The 20,798-nt window shown below is 37.5% G+C and overlaps 1 protein-coding gene across 1 annotated transcript in view; it reads left to right on the top strand.

The window, feature by feature from the left end:
• SPTBN5 (spectrin beta, non-erythrocytic 5) overlaps positions 1–20,798 on the top strand; it is a 135,743-nt gene that overhangs the window by 26,059 nt on the left and 88,886 nt on the right. The window contains exons 11-26 of the mRNA XM_072427640.1: positions 1,432–1,632; positions 1,809–2,015; positions 2,506–2,697; positions 3,525–3,677; positions 4,400–4,530; positions 5,747–5,989; positions 6,885–7,172; positions 8,120–8,354; positions 10,241–10,380; positions 11,127–11,226; positions 11,952–12,122; positions 12,259–12,423; positions 13,993–14,219; positions 15,083–15,269; positions 18,602–18,802; positions 19,982–20,098. Of these exons, the coding sequence (XP_072283741.1) occupies positions 1,432–1,632; positions 1,809–2,015; positions 2,506–2,697; positions 3,525–3,677; positions 4,400–4,530; positions 5,747–5,989; positions 6,885–7,172; positions 8,120–8,354; positions 10,241–10,380; positions 11,127–11,226; positions 11,952–12,122; positions 12,259–12,423; positions 13,993–14,219; positions 15,083–15,269; positions 18,602–18,802; positions 19,982–20,098 (2,958 nt within the window). The remainder of the gene's footprint in view (positions 1–1,431; positions 1,633–1,808; positions 2,016–2,505; positions 2,698–3,524; positions 3,678–4,399; positions 4,531–5,746; positions 5,990–6,884; positions 7,173–8,119; positions 8,355–10,240; positions 10,381–11,126; positions 11,227–11,951; positions 12,123–12,258; positions 12,424–13,992; positions 14,220–15,082; positions 15,270–18,601; positions 18,803–19,981; positions 20,099–20,798) is intronic.

The raw sequence follows: 20,798 nt of genomic DNA, 5'->3' as shown, positions 1-20,798 counted from the left end.
ATTTATCCCGTTCACTGGGGATTTCCTGGTCTTAATCACTTATTATCCTTATCACTTACTTATCCTAATTACTCTATGAGAACTGCCCCTTTACCTCAGAGGACTAGAATATTCTGCAGATACCCTCCATCTGCTGGCAGAACACCACCTGAGCTGCATCTGCTCCAGCAATCCCTCTAGTGGTGGGTTCTGTTACCTGCTGGTCACATGATCTCCATTCATCACACAACCTCCTCAATTCAAGGAAGTAGCTGACAACAGCATATTGCCTGAACAAAGATTTCATCCAAGCTCTGTTTTTAGTTTCCAGTTTGCCGTTTTTGACACTTTGGTATACCGACCCTGGCTCTGTCTGACTACTCTTGATTGCTGCTTGCCCTGACCTTGGCTTGCCTGTTTACATATTTGCCTATTGCTCTTGTACTGCACATTGTTCCTGTCCAGTCAGCAGTTACCAGCCCCTGCCTGTTTGGGGCCGCAACCTGGGCCTCCGCTGCTTAAATCCAACACTCCTTGGAGGCTGGTGTCTTAGATTCTGTTTTGCCTACACAAATCTGCCAAGTGGGCTGGGAACACGGAGCCTGTGATTACTGTGACATGGAGCCACGTCCAGTCTGATCAGTGCCCACAGGACAGCTATTGCTTTTACGGCAGACCAGCAAAAAATTGGGCAAAAAAGGGCTTGTATTCACTTACTCTTTCATTCCTGATGAGTCTTGAACTCCCAACATTGACAAAGTACTTTTAAACATATGTGTTATTTCCCCTGGATGTTTTGTTAGATCCATTGCTGCAATGAGACAATAATAAGACAATACAATCTTTGGTATGAATTTATATGTGAACTCTATACCTTTCCCTAATTCAGTTTGGAATTCTTATGTTTATTGTATAATGTTTCTATCTCACAGCAAATGGAAACTGTATATTTCCAGGCTAAAAATAGATCCATCTAGATTTTACACTTATTTTTAAGTCCTTTCTGAGTGCTATTCTACGTACAATCATTATTTTCATTGTAAAAGCCCCACTTCTAACCATTTATATACAAATTATATTTCTGGCTGTTACTCCATTAGGGAATTTTTTCACCACTAGTTATAGTTGCCTAAAAAGCATGGTGACCAAATTTAAGATTTGAAGACATCTGGAACAGAAGTGTAACAAAATATTTAAAATCATCTTCTCCTATCTTGAGACCTTTGGAATTTGGAATAAAAATGTAGGGGCTGTCCTTCATATGTTGCTAATTGCCTCTTTTTTTGCATTTCAATGTGAAACACACACCCAAAACTAAAAACAAAAAAATAAAAAAAAATGTCAAAATAAAGAATGATTAATATTTTCCCCAAACCATTGCAGTTTACTATTACAAAAAAAAACTAACAACAGTATTTGTAATACAATAATCGTTATTATGTCTTTTTTCAGGCCTTAGAGGCAGAAATATATTCTCATCAACCCATTCTAGCCAAAGTGATGAGGAACGGGAAGGAACTGTGCCAGCTGAGTCACACAGACCAAAACACCATCCAGCAAATGATGGACAATCTGCAGAAGCAGTGGTTGGAGCTGCAGGATGAAGTGAAAAGAAGTAAAGTGCGATTTGAGGTAGCAGCTCTGATCAAACAGGTAAAATTAGTTACATTTATTTCAACTCAAAAATGGATTCTATTTTGTAAATATATATATTGTAGCCCTTGATTATTGATTCAGATAAAACTGAAAATAAATTGATTATAAGCACACTCATTGAATGCATAACACGCTTACTTACTATATGTATATACTTCTCTTCTATCATACAGTATTTTGCTGATGCCAACGAAGCAGATTCATGGCTAAGGGAACATTTGCCTCTACTAAACAATGAGGACTATGGCAAAGATGAGTCCAGTGCTGAGGCAATACTACAGCGACATCTACGTCTTGAGAAGGAGATCTCTGCCTATAGCATGGAAGTGCGACGGCTTGGAGATCAGGCTGAGATAGTAGCAAAGAAGGCACCACTGATTGTATGTATGCTGTATGATAAACTGTGATGGGAAATCTTTTTTATGTGGCAGTAAAGTACATTTTATTGTTTTTTGCACCAGAAAAGTCCCCCTTTCGGCTTATTCCTAAAACATGGAATGCCTCTTCAGTCCAATTTGTTGACTGAAACCTAGAGTTGCACAGAATATTTGGAACAGGCTCCATTTAGTTCAGTCTGGTGTATTATTTTCAGCTTTAGGGGGTTAGATCAAATATGGAAAGAAATACATAAATATTCCTTTTGTTACATATGTGGGAATATACAGTTGAGGCCTGTAAAAAATGCAGATTTTATCATTATAATTAATTAATGCAATGAGTCTCAATGCAGCAAAATGCATGCACCAATGTTCTCAGCTGTAAAATAAAAAGTAGTTTATATAGCTCTAGTTTTACCCTAATGACTTGGTGTTTTAAGCATTTTTCTTATGCTTTTGCTTTGTAAATAATTTTTTTGTGCATTGTTAACAGCAGCAAGAGAAGAAACCTGCCCCTGCCATGATAACCCAAGAAAGAAGTCGGCCTCTGAAGAGGGGATATGCCCTCACAGCTTATACAGAATCAGATGAATCCAGACAAGATCCCCAGATGACGCAGGAGATCATAAGGGCAACCCAAAAGGAAATAGAAATGTCTTATGACAGCATTCAACAACTGGCCCAGGTGCTAAAAAAATGTGATACTATACTACCCTTTTTTTCTAATTTTTCTATATACTGAAGAGCAAACAAATTAGTTTTGTTGGAGGAAATAATTGGTCCAACATTCACAGGAATTTGTAGCCTCCTTTTAATATAAACATATTGGAAAATGGAAAGATGGCACCTGTAGGTACTCCATTACTAAAATCTTGTTTTTTGCCCAGCCTTTTAAATTACAATGTGCCTGAAAACAACTATCCACCTACCACCCAAGCCTATCATGTGCTGAAGATAAACCACCAAAAACCTAGGCAGCTCAATCTTTTAAAAATTTGGTTAAAGACATAGGACTCATTTTTTAAAGCTTTAAAATTTTTAAAGTTTTTAAAAGATAGAATATTTTGGGGGAACCTTTGTGATCCCTTGATAGTCTATCTTCTCCAGTATTGGAAAGCTTTAATAAATTAGGCCCATACAATAGCTTTGTCAGTATGATCCAAATATTTGGCCCTCATGTTCTGTTCCTAAATCATATCAAATCTGAAGAAAAGGTGTACTATAATTGCATGAGTGAGCTGATCTTCTCATTGGACAGATAGATTAATTCATTTCAACGAAATGACACGGGAGTGGATAGTAGAAGAGGTAGTAGTGCTGTTACCATACTGGCCAATGATCAACTTAATTAGCTCTTTGAGACCCTAATTTTGTCTTAATTTTCTAATATAGAGATCTGGTTCCCCCTGTCAAGTTATGTATAGCGGTAACTTTACTATTGTAAAATATAGAAGGCTGTACACAATACACTATCACTCAGTGTCAAAACCTGATCCAAGTCTTGTTTTATAGAAAAGGAAGAAAGCTTTGGAAGAAATCGTCCGTCTGTATCAGTTTTATGGCTCCTGCGGGGAGTTTCAGTCTTGGATGAATGACAAGGAGATGATATTTAAGACTTTTCAGCCAAATCCTGACAATGTAGAGGTCATGCAGCAGAAATATGAGGTATGTATGAGACACAAACTCACATGAGGTTTAAATGACCTGTAATTGTGGACAATGTGTTTTGGTGTTTTTCCTTATTCTTCATTTGCTATTTGTTTTGTTTGTTTGTTGTTCTGTGATTCAAAATTTAGGTAATTTAAAATAACTTCTTGAAATCTGAATATATAAATGCATTTAAACTTTTGTAGTGAATAGATAAGAATCAAGCATTATTTATGGATATCCAGAACGTAATAATTTGTTACCTGTTGTTAGCCTTTAAACTGGGCTACGTGGTATTACCGTGTAATGGATTGGCGCTCATACTCCCTTAGGAAATAATGATATCTGGACAAAGCAGCCATTTCTTCTTTGAAACACAGAAGATTGTACATATGTGAAGAAGTAATTACAAATATCTGATTTATTTTCCTTTTTTTCCTTACTAACAGTTTAATCTTGTGGCTTATTTTTTGACAAGCTTTATTTTTCTCAGAAACAAAAGAACATTATGTTAGACATCTTAAATGGTATTGGCATAGGAGATGAGACTAAACATATCTATTTATTGAGCATGTTTCAAGTATTGCAAACAAAATAAGCTGGTCCTTAGCTATGTACACATCTGCCAAAATCAAGTATACATGTGTATACTGTGTATATGTGTGATCCATTTCCATTCTGCAATTATCATACCAGGGTTTATCCTTAAAAAGTTAAAAAAATATGCTCTTCCATTGCAGAACTTCCTAACTGATCTTGCAGCTGGCAAAGCTCGCCTTGATGAAATCAACATTATGGCTGACACGTTGGTAAAGAGCGCCCCTGATCGGAAGAAAGAAATCCAGGAACATCAGAAGGATATCAGCAATAGGTATCTGATTTTTGTGCCCAATGGGCCAAACAGGGAGCCACAGTACAAATGCTTTGACCTAATATAATATTATGAAATCATAAGGACATTTAAATGACTGTTAGGAGTCGGACCTCAAGGTCATTTTGTTATTTCTGGTGTGATTTGATTTGCATAGCAAGTAAAGGATTTCATATCCAAGAAACTATTAGGCTGGGTTTGCTGCTGTGTGTTGCCGACTAAATGGCCTGAATAATGCAAAAGCAGTTGCTGTTGTAACATAGGTCTGGAGCATGTTCTGATGCACCACTGACAAGGTGGGTTGGGGTGTTATACATAATAAATTTGTGCGAATTTGCTGTCACATTGCATGTTACAGTGCTGCATTTACAGCCACATTGGTGTGACCTTAAAACACCACATTGGTCTTGATCTTGGACCTGCACTCTTTTTGGAAGCATTGCAAAACAATAAAGTCCGTGCAGTGCAGTGAAACATGTTGGATTCGGTATACAGAGGCACTATACATAATAAAAAACACCCCATCATCCCAATGGCTGTGATATGTACCGTGGTAAAAACAATATTCAGCAAATACAGAACATGCTTGTTGATCCTGGGTGGAAGGCTTTGTCACTTTCTTGGAGCTGAAAATCAAAGTATAACAGATGTTACCTTCCATCTGTTAACTCTTAATCACCTAATCCAGGGGTGCAAACTCAAATACACAGTGGGCCAAAATGAAAAATTTAGACAAAGTTGCGGGCCAACCTTGATATTTATTGAAAAAATATCTACAATTGAGGAAGGTCACTAATGAATGTCAACAGAGAAGGGGGCACTTATGGGTCCTGATTGATGTGCCAGCAGAGCATTCTGGGAATTGTAGTATTAGCGGTGCATTCACTGTCTACCGGTGTGCCAGTAGATATTTGGTATTTTCTTGCGGACCAAATTTACAGTGCGGGCCAGATTTGGCCACAGGGGGCTGAGTTTGACACCCCTGACCTAATACTTTTGGATTGCAGATGAAGCAACAAAGACACATTTGAAGTCTAGCTTGGGTAAGGACCATGACCTCCTTTTTAGATACAGGGAAGGAATGAGCATAGCCACCCAAGGACAGAAAGTATGCATTTGTAGGATGACCAAGTGATAGTAAAGAAAAAATATACCTAAAAAGAAATCTATTTTAGATAAACTTTATGGAACATGTTCTCTTTTTTCTCTCATTCAGTTGGAATCGTCTTGAAGTCCTTAAAGAGGAAAAAGGGGCTGAGCTGATAGGACTGGCTGATGTGAAGACTTTTATGCAGAACTGTCAGAATATAGAAGCTCTAATACAGGAAAAACTGAAAGAGTTACAGAATTCAGAACCATTCGGGAACGTAGACTCGGAAGAACGTCAGCTGAAAGCCCATGAGAGAGACATAGAAGCACTAGAGAGAAAAATTGCCTATCTAAAGAGCATGGAAGAGTCGTAAGTAATGCTCATCAGTGTGAAACAAAAAGAGGGAAAGAGCTAAAATTGGTTTTCCTGCTGCTTCATTGCATGATAGATCACACATTTTAGTGGAGGTGTCAAAACTAGGTTCTAAACCCAAACAAGTTTGCTGTATTTTAGCAAGATTCCACAACATAGCTGTGTATGTAATTTTGCCTATAAAGAGACAATTCTTTGGCAGTTGTCTGTCATTATTATCAATCATAAAAACAGTCCAGTACAAATTCTTTCAGCTTATAGACCCAGTATGGGACATTTTGCAAGTGGTGGGAAGCAAGAACTTTTAGTTCCCCTCTTACACCTTTAAAAATGTTTAAAAATGAAAACCCTAACTTCTACAGAATTTATTGGACTTAACTAACAATCCCCTGTTTATTTGTGGAGGCATCTTTGGCCAAGCACATTATACTGAGGTCTGCCTTCCCCTACTTTCTGCAAACTTGGAATGTTAAATATTATTTCTTTGTATTTTCTGTTCTTTTGTGTAGATAGGCTGTAAGTAGCTTCATAATAAACAACCTATAGACTAATGCAAGATAATAAAAAGTCTTTTGGGGCATACAGATATGTGGATGACAGCAATCAGGGTCATTTGTACAGCTAGAGATAACTTATGCCGAGTGGTCCATGGTAGATAACTTATCTTTTATTTTTCCAGCATTTCATTTCCAAACTTTGTATTCCAGTATGGTGACTGTTGTTTAGTATTAAAGCTGCATGGTCATACTGTACTTTTAGATTGTGATTACAGTAATCTCTACTAAAATACAGAATTGAAGTTTACCAAGCCCCAACCCTCAATGTAATCTAATACTTTAAAGTTCTAATTTTGTGCTTTTAAATTTCACCATTTACGTTTGTTTGTTTTAAGAATGAGAGATACAAACCCTCAGGAGAGTTTAGCCATTAGAAAGCAGATTGAACAAATGGAAAAACTTCTTGGAAAGCTCAAAGCAGAAGCTCAGGAGAAAAGGAACCAAGTTCAGAAGGCCAAAGACAAGAAGATCTTTCTACAGGACAGTCACAGACAGATGTTGTGGGTGCAGGATATGAAAGAAAAGCTAACCAGTGAGGAGATGGGCACTGATGTTGCATCTGCTGAGCAGCTTCTTCGAGACCATCAATACCTTCTCAAAGAAATACAAGGCCAGAAGGACAGGTGAGAAATCTAAAATGTAGAGTATGGAGGTTGTATGGTTACATTTAAGCTAGATATCAAGGAATGTGATGGTTACGTTAAGGATGGGATGTACCCATGAGATGGTTATAATTCAGGTCAGATACTTAGGTATGGCATAGTTATGGTTCAAGCCTGATAATACAGATGAGATATGAACATTACATATATAGTAATGTTATACGCAGATGTGTTTATACACTGATAATTGTAGATATCTTCTACTGATGACTATCCGAATTAGAGAACTATAAGCTAAATTATAAATACCTTCTATGTTACAGGCTGTGACTAGATAACAAACAGGCAGGTAAGTATGCTTTATTGCAGAAGGGACAATTCCTGTAACTTCTGCAATAAAATCCTGCCTGCTTGTAAATTGTCAATTTTCAGTTTTAAATCCTAACTCAAGCTCAACCTTTTAATGATAATTATCCATTATATAGGGGCAACAAAGAGGACATTTAAATGTAATGTAAATGTAATGTAATGTAAAGAAGTGTGTTGTACAATTTCACACAACAGTTATAAGAATTCAGTTATGAACTTACTACCAAGTATACAAGTATCACAAAGAGTACAGAAATTAATATTTAGACCCCACAGTTAACAATATTAGGCAATTACTACAACATGCTCTTACACCTTCAGAGATGGAATTCCATTAAACTGGAACTGCTACCTAATCAGTATTCAGGCGATCCCACTAAACCAGCATATATTTCAAACTTCCAAATTTCCAAAAAATCAACATTTGATGGTTGGGGGGTACACATGACTCCCCGGGACTACAATTTGACCATAATAACGTGAGTTGGTTATTAGATCATGGGAATACTAACACAAATGCTGGAGGACATGCTGTAAACTTGCATAAAAATAGGAGGAACAAGATTTCATAATATAATTTCTCTTTTTTTGAAATGTAGAATTATTGAACTTCAGCAGATGGGTCAGGCTGTACTACAGTCCAGTGCAAGCCCAGAAGTGCGGGAATCCTTGGTAAATCTCATTCAGGAATACAATACCCTCATTGATCTCTGGGTGGAACGGAAAACAAAGTTGGAACAGGGACTGGAGCTGCAGCAGATTTTGCGAGAAGCAGATAGTATTAATGCAGCTCTTTCAAGCCATGAAGCTTTCCTTCGAGTGGATGACCTTGGGGTAAGATACAGGGATCTCAGTGATTTAAAGTACTATCTAATGCATTAATAGGAAGTCTCATCAGTTATTATATTGGAAGTAGTGGTTTATGCTTGTGGATCCAAAAAAGGATCAATGGTAGCTGCCAGAATTACTTACTGTTATGTGAAGATTTGAATTTAAAGAGAAAGTCAAAATTTTACCCCCTGCCACTTCAAATATTACTTCTAGGGACAGACTCTTGCTTAAAAATAAGTACTTTGTAAACTAACTTGCTGTTCATGTCTAAGGCATCCTAAGCTAGCCAGTTAGAACTGAACACCCGAATTGCCACCTCACTGTCAAGAGAATGGTATTCACAGAGATGACAAATCAGCTGGCTGTATGCACAGAATTATTTTTTCCTGACATGTACAGCTCTCCCACTGTACATCATTCAAACTATCCATGCATAGTGGTTGCTAACTGTCCTGTGAAATAGGAGGAATTGTTTTTTGGACAATCTTTTTGGACAAAGCTGGTTAGGATAACTGTATGGACAAAAAGAGTTGAGCTAAAGGTTTTTACTGTGTTATATGCCAAACTGTAATTCCAGCATACCATACAGTACATAACTTATGTAAAGTTTTACTTTACCAGGGGACATATTTACCCAAAACCTTCCCTTTTCAACTCATGTTTGGTGGTAATGGTTGGGTAGCTAGAGAGCATTATGGATTACAGCTGTACAAAGACCTGTCAGATTGACGGTTGAGCGAGAATGCCTCTGACATACTAGCAAAAATTCCTCAAACTTTTGATGGGTCCTCGAAATTCCATTGAAGTGCAGGTTCCCACACTTATCATTGATAAGTACAGCTCCAAGAGTGTGGGAACCTGCGGTCAAAGCTGCGGTCCAATCAGCTGTGACTGCAGGCGAGTGCCTCCAATCAGCTGTGACTGCAGGCGAAATCCAGATGAACTCTCAATGGAGTTTCTCATGCAAGTGCCTCCAATCAGCTGAGACTGCAGGTGAATTCCAGATAAACTCTCAATGCAGTTTTTCCATTGAGAGTTCATCTGAGTTCAGTTCCCATGGCCCCCGGGCTGTGCTTATCATTGATAAGTACAGCCCAGTGATCGTGCGAACCTGCAGTCACAGCTGATTGGAGACACGTGGGTGCCTCCAATCAGCTGTGACTGCAGGCGAACTCCAGATGAACTTTCAATGGAGTTTCTCCATTGAGAGATCATCTGAGTTCGGCAAGAACACGACCTCATGGTGAATCACAAGGCCATTCTCGCCTACATGTTCTGTGAGCGAGAAAGGCCAGATTCACCGCAAGATCAAAATTAAAAGTTTCGCTCACTAATCCCTAATGCTGAAAAGCCGGGCAGGGATTTATTCTGCATTCAACATTATTGTAAGACAGAATTGCCCCTTCAAATAATTTATCATTGTTTTTCCTTTCTTTTGATGGTTTTTAAATGTGTTTTTTAGGACATGTGGCCCTTTTGTCTTTTATATAGGCTGAAGTTTTATTGTTTTATGTCAACATTATAATAGTTATGGACAGTGTTCCTTAACCAGGATTCCTTAAGAAGTTGCTAGGGGTTCAATGAATAGTTTGTGTCTCTGAGGTCAGTTTAACTGATACCAATAATCTTTTTGCCTATCTGTGTCTACATTCTTCCCACTCACAAGCAATGTAAGATGCACTGTTTTTCACTTATGCACTGTGAGTTGTAAATATAGTAATTATAGAAGGGGTTCCGGGGAAGACCTAAAAGTTCATTTCAGGGGCTTTCCCATGGTAAAAAGGTCGAGAAACACTGGTTTAGGATAAGTGAATGCTTTTATATTATGTTAACAAAAGTTAGCTAGTCACATGATCTCTTTTATCATCTTTTATACCTGCTCATTTTAGGACCAGTTGGACACAGTGCAGAGCCTTCTGAACAGACACAAGCAGTTTGAAAAAGTCCTGGATGCCCTGAAAAACAGAGTGGATGGTCTGAGAACAAACGGAGAAACCCTAGTGAAGAATAACCACTTTGCTAATGATCTGTAAGTATTGAGGCTTGATATAACACCACATGCAAAAAAAGAGAGAGTATTGTGAGTGAGAGAGAAGGAAAAAAATAGGCTTTTGTAGGGCAAGAGTATGTTTTTTTAAAAGAAATTTTCAATTTTATATTAACATCATAAAAAACTAGACAATAGCCATCTATACTTAGCCCTAGGCTAACATTGATGTGCTAGTTTTATCCTGACAGCGTACTTATATGGTACTTTGAAGTAGGTATACAACAAAACACTTGGTTTCCTACCCGACTCGTTTCGCCCCGCTGGGCTTCTTCAGGGGATTAGGATACCTTGATGGTATTGATAAAACTGTTAACAGGTAAGATGCATCTGATACCAATTCTACTTGAAGGTACCTTGATCAAAAAATCCTGTAGTCACTTGGACATATGTGTCTTGGTGGTATGGGGGAGAAACCGCGGGCAGCCGTCCCTTTTTTGGACATGGACAGAAGGGGAAGGATGACCTCATCCATTTTTTTCTGCTCCTTCTTTGTCCAATCACAGGCTAGGGGTAAGGGAAGCAACCTTGTTGTGTTGTTTAACTGCAGCAAAAAAAAGTAAAGTCTCTAGGCTGGATGGATGGACAGAAATGCTAATCTCTAGCAGCGCTCATATAGGTATTTTCTGCATGTTTAGCTGTTTGCATGAAGTTAGCAATAAAGAAAATCCTGATGTAGAAATCTGACAATAATTAATTTTTACTTTTTTTACATGCCTATTTTGTAGGATAAAGCAGAGGATATCAGACACACAAAGACGGTTTAATAACTTGGATGACAAAAGTGAAGAAAGACAAAAACGCCTGCTAGATTCCTTAAGACTTCAGGTTGAGTATTAAATAATATTTTTAGCACCAATTTATTTATTTTGCACAAGTAATGATATATTACCTGTATAAATATTGCCCACTTTGTTGTAAAGATGGCTTATTTTTCTTCTTCTGTAGACCCAGCTATATAAACCCTTTTAACTCCCAAACCATTTTTTTTACATTTTTGTAATGCATTTGTCTTTAAATATCATGTAATTATTCTTGTTTATTTTTATTGTGTTTCAAGTTAAGGCAACTGGCTGAAGATAAAGGGCACGTGCCATTATAAATATATATTGGCAGCAACATGTAATAAAACTGGAATAAGGGACAAACAAGTGGGCAAGTTATAGTTCCTAGGCATGTACAGAAGCATTTAGATTAAAGTACCGGTATGTAATTTGGATAGATATAATGGGCCTGATTTATTAAAGCTTTCTGGAATAGATTGCTTGAATATTTTGCTATTATTGGCAAGTTTTTTCAATCCTAGACCAAATACTATACATGTTTGCTGGATTACCCAGGTTCACCAATGAAAGTCTATTTTCTCCAGTCTTGGAAGCTTAAATAAATCATGGCCAGTGTTGGAAGGAAGGTACATGGAGGAATAGGAGAGGGCTGCTAAAGATCACTAGGGTGGAAAAAGCCAAGCCTTTATCATCATTTTTAAACTGCTGAAATTACTGCTCTAGAATGCCTGATTGCCTTCATTGATCAATGTTTTCCTCGGTATGTAGGAATTTAATCGAGATGCCACTGAGCTGCTGGTGTGGATGGAGGAGAAGTACAAGATTGCACTGGATGAGTCATATCGGGACCCAACCAACATCCTCCGCAAACTGAAATGGCATGAAGCTGCAGAGCGAGAAATGGAGGCCAACCAAGTGCGATTTGAAGATTTAGTGAAGGTGTCGGACTGAATTTACTATTTACAGTTTCATGGCAGCAAAACCTGACATATCAATTGTTCAGTCTCATTTAAATTTTGTGTGAGATTGATATTCAAATAATTTTATTTATCTTATGTTGTTTATCTGATGATAGATTGGAAATCAACTGCTAAAGGAAGATCACTATGCTAAAAATTCAATCCAGACCAAGATGTCTGAAGTCATCAGGAAATGGGAAGAGCTAAAGAAAAAGATGTCCGAGAGAGGAGATAAGCTGAGGCAGGCTGGGCAGCAGGAACAGCTGATGGAGCTGCTACAGGTAAATAATAAGCTACTGTCAGGTAAACTAGAATCATCACACTGTATTAAAGCTCTCCAAAACTGAAGAAGATAGACTGTCATGAGTAAACCTGTGAGTTTGTAAAATAATTTGCTAATATTTAGCAAATGTTTTCAATCCTGGACCAGATCCATTCCAGGTTTGCTGGATCACCTAGGTTTTCCCATGATAGGCTATCTTCTCCAGCCTTGGAAAGCATTAATAAATCAGGCCCACTATGTAGCAGAGACAACTAGTAAAACATTAAAACAGTGCTTCCAGTGAAGTAAAGGTTTTTTTTCAGGTGCCTAAAGGTAACAGGATGAACTGAGAACAGGGGTGGGGGTGGGGGGTGGGGGGGCATAACATATGTTTTCATTTTGGGACTATGAGGGCATAACCTATGTTCTTACTTTGGGACATTGGGGGCATAATATATGTTCTAACGTTGGGGGATTGGGGGCATAATATATGTTCTAACGTTGGGGGATTGGAGGCATAACATATATTCTAACATTGGGGCATTAGGGGCATAACATATATTCTAATGCTGGGGCATTGGGGACATAACATATGTTCTAACGTTGGAGCATTTGGGGCATAACATATGTTCCAACGTTGGGGCATAACATATGTTCCAACGTTGGAGCATTGGGGGCATAACATATGTTCTAACGTTGGGGCATTGGGGGCATACCATATGTTATAGCGTTGGGGCATTGGGGGCATTGCATGCGTTCTAATTTTTGTGGTAATACATCCAGTCGGTCTGTGTAGAGGCTGCTGGTGCTTTTCACTAGCTCATATAAAACCTATATGAAAACTCTATGTCCCATTATTCCTGCCATTGTGTATAATGGATGTGGGTGTTACACCTGTAGTCTCAGCTCACTACAGCACAATGGAATGGCTAAAAGTGAAAACAACCCGAACAGATCATGAACTGCAGTCATAGTCATTAAGGATATGCAGTTCTTTGCAAAGGACATAAGGTAACATGGGAACTAATCAAACACATTTTTACAACAGCAGGGGGAGGAATAATATGATATTTTTATATTCTTATATTTGGTTCTAGTTTACTTTAACTTGCTTGCAACATGCCAACAACTCTTTTGAAAATGGGCAACATTCTGTTGAACAAATTTATTTAGATACATAATATGCGAGGGTACATGCAGCAAGAAAAAAGAGATTAAATATTACCCTCACCAGTGTGAGGATTGAGGTTCAGCCACTAAATCTTTTTTTAAACATGAACACAAGGAGACTGCAGATCGATATCCAAGTGCTATCCAGTTCAGCATCTCGAAGTTTTATAGATGGTGAACTTTACCTGACACCCATGGCTTACTTACTTAATCTTGGCAGTCAATGTAATTTATGATGGGGATACCCTATAAAATGGTACAGTTTATTTCAGTCATTGAGCCGCAAAAGAAAACATAGTATTACATCTGTCACTGGTGTTATAAATGGTGAATTGTATGCAGGCTTATATACAAAGAACAGAGGTTTGCAATAATGTAGGTAATTGCATATACAACACCTTCTTATGTTCCAACCTAGGATGCTAAAGTAAAGATTGAGAAGATTGAGAAGGTTCTGCAAACCCCAGCGGCTGCCCATGATTTGAGAAGCAGCCGAGACCTTCTCAAAGAACACCGTCAGCTGGAAAATGAAAGCAAGGAGTTGGCTGACAAAATGAACTCTATCGTCTCTCGGGCTCAGAAGGTGGCCACCAATCATTTTAACTCACAGGGCATCATGGATGAAACTATGAAGTATCTGAGAAGGTAATTGTTCCTGCAAGGCAGCACTAAATAATATGTTGGAGTCTTATATATAAAAATGGTAATAATAATAATAAATGCATATAGCAACTGCAATAAGCAAGGGTTTGCAAATCTGTTCAACCACCTGTGTAGTTTGTGGTGAATACCCATCTACCACACTGCATAGCCAAGCAAGTAGCATTCATGTTTCTGTGCTGAAATGCAACAAAGACATTCCAGTGTACCAATCTTTAGATGTGGTGGCTTCATTAGATTTCTTATTTCAGTTTTGCTTTTCTGTTTTTACCTAGTGATCCTCCCAGTAATATAATTTTTGTGCTCTCACTTTGCTATGCAGTATCTTTGGAGTAGCAGTGGCTTCTGATTTAGGTTGCCCAACACATTCCCTACAGAAGGGAAGTTCTGTAGTCCATAGCAGTAACCTGGGCAGGGCGGGTTGGGACGTCGGTGCAGTACAGTCAAAGTTTTCAGAAAGCTATTCACTGACTCACTGGATAATGGCAAAATCAACCTATATTTTTCTGCACCAGACATAAATAAATGTGCATGCATTTGGCTTTTACTGTAAACTCAGTAGCTTCATTTGTCATTTCTTCTGCATTCTTTTTGCAAAATGCACATTAGTATTCACATTGGAGATTAATTGTTCAATAGGCTGGCATCTTTTAATTTAGGAGGACATCGCATCCAAGTTGGTGGTGCCCAGCTGCAATTTCCAGGCAGAGTCTCTTTATTTTAGGCATTGCAAACAATAACCTCATAACAAACTTCCAGACAAGCCAATTGCACCAAGTAATTGATGATTTCAATAAATGACTTTGCAAGTACCTAATATAAAATGCACATTTGATTTACATTTTTAGGTTTGAATCTCTCCAGGAACCATTGACCAAGAGAGGGGAGCTCCTGCAGGCTAAAGTCAATCAGTATGAGTTTTATCATTACTTTGATCTAGAAATGACCTGGATTGCTGAAAAGATGCCTGTTGCCAACTCGACTCATGTTGGCAAGTCCTTGGATGTAGCTCAGAGCTTGCTTCAGAAACATAAGGTATAGATACATGTATATTCCTTCCACGCAAAAACCATTTGAAATTATTCTTCATATTATTTGCTTCTGCTTTGTGTTCTTTCTCTCTTTATCAATGACTAGTTATAAAAATATTATTTGCTGGAAGCAGGCTTAAACAATTATGCAGGTTTTTTACTCAAATCAACAATGTGCCATGTGTACACTCTTTTTCATTTAAACTTTTTTTTTTCTGTGTGAGCATAGAACAGGTACCATATATACTTATGTATAAACCGTGGTACTTATTTTGCCTAAAAATACAAGTTTAAACCCAGGACACAAAATACGGCCATTACTGCTAACTGCATCACTCCAAATAGCAATAAAACTATATAAAGTAAATACATCCATGGTGTGGTTTTTTAAAACATTTACCTAAATAGGGAAAAAAATCACATAGGCCTAGTCTATAAATCGTTTTATTCCCTCTAATTTACAAGTTAAATATTTTGTACTTTTGAGTTAGTTATGATGGGTTACTTACTCCTAAATGACTTTTTGTGCATTATTGTTGATCACCTGTAAAATGCACAAATATATGTCCTCATATAAAGCCTGTAACGAACTTAAACATACTTTACATGAAGACACAGTGATATCTACCAGTGTGACCTGAATATAAACCTGTGATTCTTTTTATTATGGCATTTTTAGTCTCAGTTTATATGTGAGTATATACAGTACCTGTTTTCAAACTTTATATTCAGAATGCTTTGGCATTCCTTTCTCCTGAGTGCTCAAATATGCTGCAGATGGTCCATCACTTCATGTTACCTATTCCTTCCCACTGGCCACTGAGGCTACCGCTGGCATTTTGCTGCCAATAGTAAGGGGGCCCATGACAATAACCACAAAACTGGCAGACGGTATTTGCATAACTGAAGGTGGGTGCTCTAAAAATGAGGTCTGAGTAGTAAACTAGACGTGTCTGCTTTATTGACCTGCAAACACCAGAACTAACCTGTTTACTTTTAAAGTACAAACTGGTGATCTTAGACATACAGAGCATTTATTTAGGGCAAATAAAAAAAACATATGATATATATGAGCCCCTATCCTTTTAAAAGAGAAACACAGGAAACAAAGTGGTGATCCTCAAATCTATGAAAATCCTGTTTTTCTGTTGTTAGCACATGTTGTAATGGTATGGAAAGGTGGAGGTATTTTGTATTCAAGCTGGGGCTGACAACACTGCTTGGGATTTTAGGCACCATTGTCAATTCATTACAGGAAATAGGTAGGTTAGGTTAAATTTGGTGTATTTTTGTCAGGGTAATTAGATATTTTTCTTCTCCTGTATATGCATCTGTTGCAGAGATATACTTAAATAATTATGTCCAGAAACACACATTTATAAATCTTTCTCTATCTAAGATCCACAGTATTTTGCATGAAATGCTTGCACCACATTACACTATAGCAAAAACAGCTTCTTATAGGAAAGATTAACCTTTGTACCGTTACAATTATGTTGTCTTACCAAAGAAATAATAACATTCCTAGGACTTGTCTGGGCTCTATATTCACTCTCAGATGAGCTCAAGAGAGCATAAAACCAAGGCTCCAGAAAGAGACTGTTTCCCTTCCATGTTATTTGTCTGAAAACACAGCCATGTTTGTTATTGCCCCATTTACTTTGGCAAATCACAGGAATGTATTCTGCTATTTCTACTTTTGCTTCCACAAACAGTGAAATAAAAGCCAAAGTGTAGGCAGTGAAAGTCAATATTATACAGTGACCTAATGAATGGTGTGTTTCCTGTGTAATACAGTCTATTAAATGTAACATCGCTAGTTTAATACTTTCTGTTCTTTTACACTTGTGTTATGCTGGTAGAAAAATATTACTATTAAATGTTACAGAAAGCTCAACTGAACTTTTATTTTAAATGTGCTAAATATATCCTACACAAAAAAGTGTGCAAAAACTTGTAGTCTCAACCACATATTAGTAGAAAAACCTGTTTCCAGCAGAGAAGGACCCTTAACTTCTGTATGGATTCAGTGGTCTATCTGCTGAGGTCTGACACCATATTTACTGGACATATCAGGGTATAGACTTTGACTGCAGAGCTATAATTGAATTAGCCTTGGGCGCGTGTTGGAGCTCTACAGAGGGACCCCTAGTTTAACATAAATATCAAAAAAGTGAAGGGAAGTGCTGCAGAGAATGAGCCTTGCCTATATGTGGAAGAAGGGGTCTCTCTGCTTTCTGCTTGGTCAGAGGTAGAGCTCTCCCTACAATCAGCCAGGAGTATGAATGGCTATAGGTCCAACTTAGCAGGGGGAATGTTCCAACTCTGTTTTATGAAAGAGTGCAAGAAAGTGAATAACATCTGCAGTGGGAACACAGACTGCAATAAAATGATGAGCAAGGTTCCAGCTTTTCCCTACTTTTATTAAATATATATATTATTGCTTTCTGTGTTTCTGTGTTAGATTTTTTTCTTCACTTTTTGTCTGGTAAATTGTTGTCACTGTGACAGTAAGTGAAAAAAGACTTTTTAAAAAAAGCCCCCTATCCCAGCAAGAAGCCAACAAAGAAAGCAACTGCTGCGGGGCTAGAAGCAAAGGGGGAAAGGCAGCACTGTGTATTCTTAGTGATTTATGAGGGATAAATGGAGCTTTAATTGGCCAGGCACTTTTTAATGCATTTACAATATCCTTTCGTTTAAGAAACTTAAGTGGGGAATGTTTATTATTTTCCTTAGTGGTTAAACTTGATGGACCTATGTCTTTTTTCAACCTAACTAACCTAATTGTGTAAGTTGAGGTTTTATGTGAACAACCCATTAAATTTGTATTTGATCAGGAAGGTCCTAGCACTACATAATTGTTTAAAGATCCAAAGGTTGTATAATTGAAGAATAAATTGTAATGTATTGAACAATATGTCAGCCATTATATGGATATTCTCCACTCAGATCCTCCCTTGGTTGAAATTTGCTTGTCAAAAAAATTTGTGTTTTCTATTTGTTGGGTGTTTTATTGATATTTGTGTATTGCTGATATAAATGTTTTCTGTTTCCTTTATCACTTTATGTTTTTTCTTTTCTATGAAATATAATTAAATATTTACAATCCAGAATAGTTGAAGGGAGCTACTGTACCCTCAGGAGCAATTTTAGGCTCATTGTACTCTTTAAAACCACCTTGCCTTCCTTTTTGGCTCCAAAGCATTTCAACAAAAAGGTGAAATCACATAAATTGCTCTTCCCAGGTCACTAATTAAGTTAGGTTATTGCTAGACTAACATTTCTTTCATTGCAGTCTATTCTGCATATATTCATATTCTATTTCATTGTTTTCAGGAGTTACAAGCAGAGGTAAATGTTCATACCCAGCAGCTGTACAGAGTTCTTGAAATGGGCAAATCCCTCATTGGGGGCCATCACCCTGAATCCCGCAATATAGCTGAGAAAAATAAGCAACTGCAAGCTGCCTGGTCAGAGCTGGAGGAAGCCTGTGAGAAACGCATGAGGCGCCTACAAGAATCAATCAGTTTTCATCAGGTGAGAAATATATTTTATAAGTCCAAATCATGCAACTATCGGCATGCTTTTAAGCTGTTGAAGGAAATCCAAGCAAAGTGATTATAGGAATAACAACTAGTACCCTACTAGAATTCAAAAGCCATGAAATAAAAAAGGAAAGTGTCCAAACATGTTGGCCAACATTCTGCACATAATTAAAATTTTACCCAAGTCTACAAGCACTTTTTAATCTCTGTCTTTATCGTATTTTGGGGTCTGTGCCATAGACCCGAAAAGGCTCCACAATGCTGCCATTTAAAGAAGGTATTGTCTGATGACAAAGGATTAGCTAACAAATTAAACAATTAAAAACACAATATTTATTGTACTTGAACCCCCTATACATATATGCAATGTATAATAAAAGCAGCTAGGGCCATTCTCATTTGTAATTCGACTCATTTCGTAGACTGTCCTTAGGAATAAAATTGGATCCAATAATTGATCTATCTTTGATAGTAATGCCCCCCTTAAAAATTTTGGCAGGAGAGACCCACACAGAATGGCAGAAAAGCTTGTCCGGTGCAACATCTTTATAACTCCTACATAACTGGGACCACTGTTCTCACTGTCACCAGAAATAAAGCCAATTGAATGTCAGAAGTTCCAAGAAGTAAACATATGTCCCATTAGCTATATCTAGACTCCAAACACCATTAAAGCAGTATGCCAATATTATATAGAATTACAAAATAAAGCTTAGAATCAGCCCAGTATGAAGGGTAAAAAAACTGTTGTTTTCTTAAGACATCAGTAAATGCACTTGTAATACATACAAGTGAATAGTCAGATGTTATGTTTGTAATAGATTATAACCTTCATAATTTTACTAGAATTTTACATACTCGTAAGTATTCATGTTTTGTGTTTGTAATGGGTCAGAAAAGATCAGAAGACACATAGCTATTATTGAGATAGGAAAAATTAGGACAACAAGCTTCTGCTTTTATTACCTTTACAAAAGCTACTAACTAATTCATCCCTCACATCTCAAACCTAGGTAATGCAGGCAATAAATAAATATTGTTGCAAATACATGTTTGGTTATTTTGGATTATTGTTTGATCCCCAATTATCTCTATCTCTGTGACTTCTCCATATACATGTGGATTTTCGACACTGAATGAAAATGTAACTATTTTTTCCCATTTTTAAAAGTTCCTTCTAGATATATCTGATATGGATAGCTGGATTGCAGAAAAGCTTCCATTGGTTAGCAGTAAGGATTATGGAAAAGAAGAGGATGCTACCCTAAAACTTATGAAAAAACACAAGGTATGGGATCAGAACCAATAAACTCTCCATTCCCAATTCTTTAATGTAAAAAAACATTGTGATCTTGTGTATGAAATGAGTTGAATGTAAATCACCTCTTGTTAAAATTAATTTGAACCTAATGTTGTTTTGAGTCTCTGTGGCCATATACTGTTAGTTTTTGTGTTGAGTATATTTGTTAGGTTTTATGCTTTAAATAAAGTTTCTAAAAGGTCAGTGGTGGTGCTTTGGGTTAGGTGTCAATGGCCTCTCTTTTTGTTGATTTAAAGGTTTTCCTCAGTCCTGGACACCACCGCTGAAACTTTGGGATGTATTGTATAGCTGGTCCCCGTGCTTGGCACTGCGGTTTCCCCTGCCAGCTGTGTTCTTTATTGAGACAGTGGCTGTGCTATGAAGCCACAGTACCCAATAGTACTCTCAGACACACTTTGCATTTATTCCATATATATATTGACTTTGCTTTTGCTAAGTTGCCAGGAATAAAATGGCCTGTGTGAACTAAGAGCCTTCCTATACAAAGCTTAAACAGAAATGAGGACTGTCTCCCCTAATACATCTTACCCCACTAGGCCAATTGTCAAGCCACCATCTCTGCCACATGTGAGAAATGGGGAGTCCCATGATACCCTCCTCCAATTCAACCCAAAAGTACCAGGCATTTCTTTGCTTCCTGCGGCTGATTGTAGAGATAGAAGAAAAG

This window comes from Pyxicephalus adspersus, chromosome 12, assembly GCF_032062135.1.
Source record: "Pyxicephalus adspersus chromosome 12, UCB_Pads_2.0, whole genome shotgun sequence".
Lineage (NCBI taxonomy): Eukaryota > Metazoa > Chordata > Amphibia > Anura > Pyxicephalidae > Pyxicephalus > Pyxicephalus adspersus.
This window is presented reverse-complemented; position numbering and strand designations above follow the sequence as displayed.